General features: G+C 32.5%; 1 protein-coding gene across 1 annotated transcript in view; it reads left to right on the forward strand.

Annotated features, from left to right (window-relative positions):
- Positions 1 to 5,653, forward strand: part of LOC140055308 (cation-independent mannose-6-phosphate receptor-like) — a 51,106-nt gene extending 45,453 nt beyond the window's left edge. Inside the window, exons 37-41 of the mRNA XM_072100615.1 lie at positions 454 to 557; positions 761 to 837; positions 1,150 to 1,278; positions 2,378 to 2,453; positions 3,260 to 5,653. Coding sequence (XP_071956716.1) covers positions 454 to 557; positions 761 to 837; positions 1,150 to 1,278; positions 2,378 to 2,453; positions 3,260 to 3,442 — 569 coding nt within the window. The 3' untranslated portion in view covers positions 3,443 to 5,653. The remainder of the gene's footprint in view (positions 1 to 453; positions 558 to 760; positions 838 to 1,149; positions 1,279 to 2,377; positions 2,454 to 3,259) is intronic.
- Positions 5,654 to 10,847: the final 5,194 nt, after the last annotated feature.

The raw sequence follows: 10,847 nt of genomic DNA on the forward strand, positions 1-10,847 counted from the left end.
TTTTAGATAGTGCCATGCTATTCCATTTTCCATGGTGGTTATTTAATAAGGGACTGTGGGTGTGTCCACACTGTAATTTTTATGTTGAGGCAGGTGTGGTCATTCTGTAATTTTGAGTCTAAGGTGGGTGTGGTCATTTGTTATGTTGAAGTAGGCATAGCTGTATTGGTATGGTGATGTGGAGGTCTTCTCTGTAATTGTAAGGTTTAAATGGGCGTGGTCATTCTGTCTTGGTGATGTTTTTTTTGGTGTGGCCACATCGTGGTGATGCTGAGATGGGTGTGATCATTTTGTCATGGTGTTAAGATGGGTTTAGGCCTAGTTATTTGTCATGGCAATGCTGAGATGGGTTTGGTCATTTTATCATGGTGATAAGATTTGTGTGGTCATTAGTCTTGGGAATACCGACATGGGTATGGTTATTAAAGTCATGATTGTTCTGTTCTTTTTCAGATGGTACTTTGGAAATGGTTGTTACCAAGCCAAAGTCATGTGGCAAGGGAGGAGGTGATGTCAATTCTACCATTATTTTCCAGTGTGATGAAAGTGTAGGATTGGTAAGTTCACTTAACTGGGTTCAATTCCTTTGAATTCTTTTCATGAAAAAGCACATTTTGTGCATGTTTGTTTAGTCCTGTCTACACTATCAAACTTTAATGATAAAGAAAAAATGTGATGTGCCCACACATCACATTGTGATGTATATTGATGTTCCTAAATAGATAATTATCTAATAGTCATTTATTACTTGATTTTACAGGGAAAACCAGAATTTCAATATGAATCCATTAAATGTCATTATTTCTTTATTTGGAAGACTAATAGAGTTTGTACAACGTAAGTGGTTTTTATTTTATTTTAAAATTTAAATAAAATTAAACTGTCCCCTTCTTTCCTATTTTCCCTCCTCTTTTTTCCACTGTTTTTCGACAGTTTCTTCTCTGTTTCCCCATTGTTTTCCTCCTCTTTTCTTCTCTGCTTTTCCTGCTTAAGCTTCCCCACTGTTTCTTCTCTGTTTCTCCTCTTTTCCCCATGGTTTCTCCTCTGTTTCCCCATTGTTTTCCCACTGTTTCCCTATTGTTTTCTCAATGATTTTCCTCTCTCATCTCCTATCTCAACAAACTAACATTTTACATATCTCATTCTCAGAACAAGTGATCGCACATCTCTGAGCAGTGAGGTTGGCAAGAGTCATCCAGCCGGCATTATCATTGCAGTTTTTGTTACATTAGTTCTTATATGTTGCTTAGCATTATATTTCCATGAACATAATAGACGGTAAGTAAATTTAATTTTTAGTACAGTTGAACATCTCAACAGACAGCCTAAGCCTGTTTTCCACTAGGTATAAATAGTACTAATTCAATAAATAAAAAAAAATGCAAACATGCTTGATGACATCTAGGGTTTGTTCAACTGTATACAGTAAACTAAAGTTATTTTACTAATTTTATATCAGGCAAAGAACATTAATTCTAAACCGCCGGGTGATATACTGAAATTTAATTAATTAATTTGAAACGATAAAGATGAGGAAATCTGTGAGAATGAGAAAAAGTCACCCCAACCGAGACTCGAACTCGGACCGCCTGCTTGATATGCAGATGTCCTAACCATTAGACCACTGGGGCTTTCATGGTATTGATCAAACTCGATTGGATAGCGACTCTTTAACATTCTCGGCGTGGTACGGCGGAACAGCAATATATATATATATCTTATTGATATTAGTTGCATAAAGTTGGTCACTTATATATACTTATTAGTAAAAATGTTTGAGAATCATAATTTTAAGTATGATGTTAAAAATACTCAAAATATTATGTCTAATTTGTATTTTACGAAATGGTGTAACCACTGTTTCTGTTAAGATATAAGGGCATGTGGTGCAGTGTGTTGGATGTTCGACTACTGATCGTGAGATCGAGGTTCGAATCCAACTCTAGCCGCATTGCTTGCACCCAGGAGTATAAATGGGAACCCGGTAATAGATCAAGACACAACTTTGCGCTGATTACTAGCTGAATTATGGGAGTATATTTCCATACGTGTTTGCTCCAAAAAAAATGACTGGGGTATAATGTTTCAACGCTTAAAGGTTTCACAACATTAGGCGCTATATAAATGCAGGATATTATTAAGATGTTGACTTGACATTTTTTCATAATTTTCTCTCCGGTTGGTCAAGATTGTTGAGACTTATGTTTCTTTTTTATCTGTCTGTCTATCATTCGTTTTATTGAATTTTTTTATTTAGTAATAATTTTTTATATCCAAGTATTATATTACTTTCGACTTTTTTCCTCTCTCTCTCCTCTTTGTCAAGCTCGTTCATTTCAATAAATTATTTGTTTTAATGAAGTTTTTTTTATTTTAGGGCGTCTTTTGCCAGAAGTATAAAGAGGTGCTTTCCTGGAGGATATTCTAATATACCATCATATAAATACACAAAGGTAACAATGTTATTCATCATCTGCCTAAAGGTCTCTCTACATTATCAAATTAATTTGACAAAAAAAGTGTAATATGCCCAAATACGGCAAGGATGTGCCCAAAATATAGTAGTGATATGTCATCATCATGTCCATATATAGACACATCATATTTTTTTGTAACATAATGTTTAATATTTTAGACAGAGGTTTAGATGATGAATAATAAAAAATGAATGAATATTTAGTTCCATTTTACTCCTAATATCTGAGTGAAAAAATTTCAAAAGCAAAATGCTATACTAGTATAATAATAAAACACATATATGAATACAGTATAAAAAGTTTGAATTATTAGTTGATACAAATTTTTACAGTTTCTATGGATTTTATTTGCCAAAAAATCCTAACATTTTCTAAATAAATGAGTTTTTAAATTAATTTTAAATAAATCAAAGGTGAAAACAAAACAAAGGAAAAAGTGTGTCCACCGTAAGTGGAGGCCAACCGGACCTGTAGAGTGCGCAGTCCATTCTACTCCGTGTACATACTGTAGATCGCTACCATTTTTTCAAGGCCTATCCTCCCGACATTCGATTCAAGATAAATACCGTGAATTAGTTGAATAGTAGGTGGTTATAAAACAAATAATGTTTTATATTTGTTGAATGTAGAATATATTTCATTCATTGAAAGATTGACTCTTCTATTTATGAATTAAGCAATCTTTCAACTCATGCAATATTCTCACTATTCAACTCATAAACATTCATTATTTGTATACTATTCTACAGAATAAATTTAATGAAAAATTTTTGTTTGTAAAGCTTTCTTCGGATGAAGAAGGGATTGAAAATGAATTGCTGCAAGACGTAACGCCAAAACATTCGGGACAACAGCAGCGGGATTCATTCTTTAATGACGCCGATGATGAGTTACTAGGCGACGTACATCCAAGTCCAATTGCATACCATGATGACAGCGATGAAGAACTGTTACCAACCATTTGATGATGATAATGATGATGATAATATAATTATATATGTATCTATAGTCCATCAATAGAGTTTATGGTGTAGTGCTTTAAAACCTTGCTTTCAATCATGGTGTTTTGGTTCGATTCCTCTACCACTGTTTGATGAAGTTAATTTTTTTGAAATAAATGTAATACGCTATACAGTAGAACTCCTTATTTGAAACACCCGTATAGAGAGGTTATACTTATGAAGGGGATACCCGGGGGAGATACATCAATTGAGGGGATGTACCCTATGAGTGGAACATTTTTGTTTGATCCTTAACAATAATAAAAGATGTTATTACAAAGTGTTTTATTTTGGCAATTGATATTTAATTAACTTAAAGTACTCAGAATTGCAATGCAATAGACACAATAGAGAAAAACGTTATTTATTACCGTAATTAAGTTAAGATAAATTAAAATTTGAGATCGTTTTTTAATGAATAGAATAAGATGATCAAAATAACAAATACAATCCCTTTCAGGGATCACCTGTATTAAAGAGACACTGAAGCGAATGGGATTGGAAGTAGTATTTTTGGATACATCACATTTTTTAAGGATTTCGAAGGTGTCCGTTTAATTTCTACTGTATTAAAATTAGTTGTAAGATTAAATTATGAAATCTTGTTTAAGATGACTAATTTTAATGTTTTTTTAAATTGATTTTATTTGTAAATAAAATTATAATTTTATCACAGTAACTAAAGAGGCAAAAAATGGTACCAAATATGGAAAACGTTCCTTTATTTTTCCACTATAAAGTTGAGCTGCTTTGGTTGTCGTTAGAGGGCGTTCTTTATGAATGTTCCCGTCGGTTATTCTGCAATAATTTTGTAAAAAGTGCCTAAAAAAACCCAGATGTATAAGTTAATTATGAGATAGATATTTATATAAATATGGCTTGTAAATTAAATAATTTGTTTATGCAATTAGATAATTGTTAGAATTGTTTTTATATTATTTCTCGTATTTATGTATGGTTTATTATGTAGGCCTAAAAAGCAGTGGCATAACATAGAGGCATGAGGCCCATGGTTTAGGAAAGCTAAGCGGCCCTCCAACACTGGAGGCATCAGACATATAGCCATATGGACATATATTTTTAATGCCACTTCTCCTGATCATAAAACAATTATCATTGCACTATATGTATGAACGACTTAATAAATCGAATCTGAATAAGGGTCTCCCATAATCTCCGGGGGCCCCTGGGCTTAACCAGTGAGCGCTCGTAGCCATACGCCACTGCTAAAACGAATTGTTTGCCGTTTATCTGCAATTTTCCACTCAACATCATTTCCCTCCATAAATCGTTAACTTCATACTGCAAACAATCAATGATTTTTAGGCCTCAAATACATTTAAACTAATTAATAATGATATAATAGTTTTATTTACTTAGCTTTATAGGTTTATGAGACTTAGTATCTATTTTTGTAAAATTGTTTGTAGTTTTTTAAAAGTAATATTTATGTTATAATTGAACATTGTTAAAGATATATTGTCACCCGAAAACATGAACAATTTCACTTGTAAAATGACAAACGAAAACCAATTTCTGGACAGATAATTTAATTTTTTTTTTGTGCCTTTATTACATTTTTTCGTATAAATCTTTTTTTTTCTCGATCCAGTTTTTGGTAAAATGAATAATGTTTAGGCCTATGTGACATTAAAATGTCATATTCAACAAAAAATGTGGAAAAAAAATGTTTAGGGAGAAAATATATCTTTAAAGATTTACTACATTGTATGCTCTTCTGCGATTACTCTTTGAAATTTTTAATTAACAAATCATTTGCAGGAAATGTCCAATTTGAAATCAAACTGACCACATAAAATCTCTAACCATTGTGTTCTTTTTTTTTTAGATTTTTTTTTTATGTGAGGTCTGACCACAAAATGAGTTTATCGTTAATGTTGTCAAATCGGCAAACTAATAGAAGTCGTTTTTTTTCAAAAGATGTTCTTTTTAAATTAACTTATTTAATAATAATTTATTTAACTGAAACAATAAAATAAATCAAAACATTCCCGTTTGGTTTCTCAAATTCACTAATTTAAAACTAAACACACATTTCAAATGGTTAATACTTCTTTTATTTATTTTATTATTTTGGTTAAAAACTAGCATAATTTTCAATAGATTTTTTTGTAATTTTGTTTTAAAATTTGAATAAATTAACTTTCTTTATAATACGATTTCTACTATTTTGGTAATTGATAATGGTATCTCCCCAGCTTGTACAAGTTGTTATGTATGTAGCAATATCAATAATTTAATAGGATCTACTCTAACGTCATATAGCGCCCTCAATTAAAAGGAATGACCATCATAGTTCCACTCCTCCTTAATAAGTGCCAAATTCTTAGATGAAAGCGCAATATCATACTACATTTACGCGATCCAAACATTTACGCGTTTTAGACATAATCGTAGTACGTGAACGCTAATAACCAATCATAATCAATAACCTCAAATATCACCCCACCCATCCCACACAAAAAACCTCCTTGAATGTATGTCTTTATTAAAGGAATTTCAGAATTTGTATCAATTTAATCTTTTTTCTTGTAAAATATTTCATTCGTAGAAGAACAATAGTGAAAACATTTCTGAATTTATAAACAACTATTTATAATAATTTTATCCATGTGTAAAATCGGCGATATTTGTTTTTTTTTTATTTTTTTCATTATGCTTTTTTTTCTGTTATGTTTTGATTGTTGAGGGTTTTCGGTTTTTGTTTGTTTTTTATCCTGTTCTATTTTTCTTCCTAACTTCCTAATCTGTGTTTGTGGTTGTTTTTGTTATTGTTGTTTAAATCAGCTTATTAACTAAAATTATGACTTTATCAACGTTTATTAATGAAACGATAACTAATAATGAGTTTATCAACACTAAATTTAGTTAAAATAATACGTTTACCAACACTAACTTGCTAACTAATAATGAGTTTATCAACACTAAACCTAGCTACAGTAAGTTTATCAACACTAAATTTAGTTAATATAATACGTTTACCAACACTAACTTACTAACTAATAATGAGTTTATTAACACTAAACCTAGCTACAGTAAGTTTATCAACACTAAACTAACTTGGCTATAACTAATAATGATCTGTTTATCAACGCTAACTTAGCTAACTAATAATGATCGGTTTATCAACGCTAACTTAGCTAACTAATAATGATCGGTTTATCAACGCTAAACTTAGCTAACTAATAATGATCGGTTTATCAACGCTAACTTGGCTAACTAATAATGATCGGGTTATCAACGCTAAACTAGCTAACTAATAATGATCGGTTTATCAACACTAACTTGGCTATAACTAATAATGATCGGTTTATCAACGCTAAACTTAGCTAACTAATAATGATTGGTTTATCAACGCTAAACTTAGCTAACTAATAATGATCGGTTTATCAACGCTAACTTTGCTAACTAATAATGATCGGTTTATCAACGCTAAACTATAGCTAACTAATACTGATCGGTTTATCAACGCTAACTTGGCTTAACTAATAATGATCAGTTTATCAACTCTAACTAGGATAACTAAGGCTGTGTTTATCATAAGTTAGCGAACTAATGAGTTCATTCAACACTAAACTTAGCTAACTAATAATAAGTTTATAAACGCGAAATTAACTAAGGTTAGTTAACTACCGCATTAAATGTCTATTGTACACGAAGGCAGATGCTGAACTGGGTATCGTTATTAATAGAAATAATTGTAGTCGGTCATTAATATTAATTATCTAGTGGTCATTTTATTATAAATGTAGACCACATAGCCAGATAAATATATTAAATACGACAAACGCGAAGGATGGTCGCGCCAGACACTGATTATAATGACTATACGAATTTCAGTTTAATGGGGCTAGCATTTCGAACGTAATTGCAATAATAGTGTCTAGTTCAAGTTCATTAATTATCAAAATTGATTCATATTTTCTGATTGTGTCATTTCTAATGAGCATCGTCTACGTCCACAAACGTGCGGATACTGTGTTTAAATATAAATTTATCAATGGCATCAACCTTGCTTCACACAGACTGAAAACAATGATAAAAAAACAATTTAGGCCTAATTAAAACATTTTTCTAAAACATTTCATTTTTTACAAATAAAGACAAATTTTGCTAATAAAAAAAAAGAATTTCTTTTGTTCAGGCGTTACAATTTCTTCAAATACCCAAATTCTGTTTGTAACTTTTATTCGTTGTATTTATTACGTTTATTTCGTTTTTCTTAATTTGTGACTTTTAAATACCATATTAGTATACTAATAATATTATTTACCATAGTGTTAAAGCATGCCCACGGTTCGGTTAAGAAGAAAGTGCCCCTTATAGGGGTTTCCGCTGAATATGATGGATGTCCACAAAGTAGTTATACAAGTATTTAATATTACGGAATTAAGCCTGTTCCGTTTCGCGTAATGGCGCCGTTTTCTTTAAAAAAACAGTAGAATAATAAGCTTTCACACAACCAAGTCCGTTCCGTGAAAAATGAATGACCGGTGGAAAACAGCGGATCGGATCTATCGCTTTGATGGAACGGGAACGAAAACCATTTCGTAATGACAAGGTCTACAACAATAACTCTAGGAAATAATGTACTTACTATATTAAATCTTTAGTATGATTGACATTCAATCACTATCCTCAATAGAAAGCAACAGAACTGGGTTAATATTATGGATGCTTAATACGTAAGCCCCATGAATTGCAGGAAAGAAATGTTTTGTTGGGTAATCTTGCAATACGCCTACCGTATCATTCCAGTAATCCCAGCAGCTTATCCCTTTCTAAGGAACATGCTGGATACAAATCAGCATCTATTAGCGGACGGTGGCGGATCCAAGATTTTGAAATAGGGCAGCTCAGGGCCTAAAAATGGTGAAATGAAGGGTAAATTTGTCCTATCTTTTGCATTACAAATTAGAGTGAAGAGTCGGCTTCCCCACCCACTTGAATCCTCCCCTGTCTATTAATTCTAGTAGGCCTACTGTGGTAGGGCTGAATCATTTAAACTCTACAGTAGAACTCATCCTTTGGGACACCCCCTATTCAAGGGACACCTTTAAAAAAAATCACTATTAATGAGACACTTTCTCGTTAAATAATTAACAAAGGAGTTTTATTTTGTATTCATTGTATAATTGTATGTAAATCAAAATGTAAACCAAACAACCAAATTTCATTTGTACCTCGTTATATTAAAATGACAATAAATAATATCGTATTGTAATTGTAATGTTTGAGGCTACGGCCAACCCAAACGCGTCCCCTTAATAATGGATACTTATATCAGTCGATATTCTCGCTGGAAATGTTCACATCTATTTAGGATGTTAACACGGCGATTTTCCACAGAAAAAAAATGTGTTTTTTAAACGAATTCTTGAAACGGTTTCCCGTTATCTTTTACACGTCGCAACTATACGTCACAACTACACGTCACAACTACACGTCACAACTACACGTCACAACTACACGTCACAACCACACGTCACAACTATACTATATTGCCTTATGTGAATGCATCTGTATTTTTTTTTTCAGAAACAAACAAATCTTGCACGACGTGAACTGTCGAAGATTGTATTGTGACAGAGTTTTATTTTCCGTGTGATTTGTACTCCTTAATAATAATAATAATAATAATAATAATAAGAGGATTTTTATAGCGCACATACCACTCAAGAGTGCTCAAGGCGCATTAAAAAAAAAATAAATAAATAAAAATAATAATAATAATATATCCTTCTCCTGTCCCAAACCTCAACCAAACTTAATCTTATACTTAACCTAAATCTTACAAGATTCTGGTATCCGAAAATTGCATATGAACGGAAGCTTGGCACAATTTACCGGATTACATCAGATTTCGATACTACATTCTCCTTGAAGAAGGTTGTATGTACAGTGTTGATTGTATTTGAAAATTTGTACAAGGCTGTTCCATGTCAATCACTTTGTATACATAACGCAGATGACATATAGATGACCTTCCCTTGTTTGAATGTATGTATCTATATACATATTGATATTACTGGTGGTATTTTCAGGGGTGTCAAGGGGTATGTGTGTTTCCAGGGCCGGGGTGGTGGAGGTGTTGGATAAAAACAAGATCAATCAGAAAAGAGTTGTGACTTCCGCGGTAAGATAGAATCGCGTCCAAAATCGTAACCTGGATCCGAATCCAGTCACAAATTAAAAACTAAAATCCGTTCAGCAGTGTTGACGTAATTACTAACAGACAAACAAACAAACAGACATAAAACCTATGGCGATCGCACACAGCATCCTTGGTGGAGGTAATAATGAGATGAATAAATAAATAAATGAATTGATAGAAAAAGGAAGAAACACTCGCGGTAGTTGTTGCGGAAAAGTATGGACAGCCAAACAAACAAATAAATAAACCCACCTGTCATAGGTTGTGTTTATGAACATTTAAAGTATCTGGATATGCCAGAGGTCTCTCCTGACAAGGCTAAATCAAAATTCTCCCTACCGTTTACAGACTTCTAGTTATCCGGCTACTCATGGCCTTATTTTCAGCCTGATTTGCATGATTATCTCATAAAATACATTGTTTAATCCAGCAAGGTCGCCTTCAACTCCCCTGAGGACAAGCCAACCCTCCAAATTTTCCGGGCTGAGGTTGGTCCGGATAATCCAGGTGGTAGTACTCAAAAAAGCCATTAAGGGTCGTTAAGGTATGATTAATGACCCCAAAAGATGACAAGTTATCCGGATACTTGCTGTTCATAAACGGGCCCATAGTTATAGGACCCTAATCGTAACTTTAAAAAAGTAAATATGACCACACCTCACAGCCGCACCCTGGCTAACAGATTCGAATTTATTTATTACAAAAATATGCCACTCTTTCTTTCAAGGAATAAATTAATATAGATTATTCGACGCGATCATAAACTTAACAAAACCAGTATATATAGTTTTATTATGATTTATGAATAACTAATCTTACATAATTTCAAGGTTATGTAATTTCCATATTTTTTTTACAGATTCTAATTATGTCCGACTATTCGGGATTACGGCTTGGCAGCTGATGAGCTGGAATTACAATCATGAAATATTTCAGTTTGCGGTTTGTATAGTATGCTAGTAAGTCGAAGGGCTTAACTGCGAGTATTTGTCTCCATCTGGTCATACAATAATTCAATCCTTGAGGTACAATTCTGATTATTTGTATATAAAATGACCTTCTCGCTGGATATCCATGTAGTTACGTTACGTTCTCAAGTGCAGTCGTTATAGTTATAGTGGTTTCCTTTTAGTTCAGTAAGATTATTTATTTAAGATTCAACAGAAAAAAAAAACACCAATACAGGATCGCCAT

This window comes from Antedon mediterranea, chromosome 7 (assembly GCF_964355755.1).
Source record: "Antedon mediterranea chromosome 7, ecAntMedi1.1, whole genome shotgun sequence".
Classification (NCBI taxonomy): Eukaryota; Metazoa; Echinodermata; class Crinoidea; order Comatulida; family Antedonidae; genus Antedon; species Antedon mediterranea.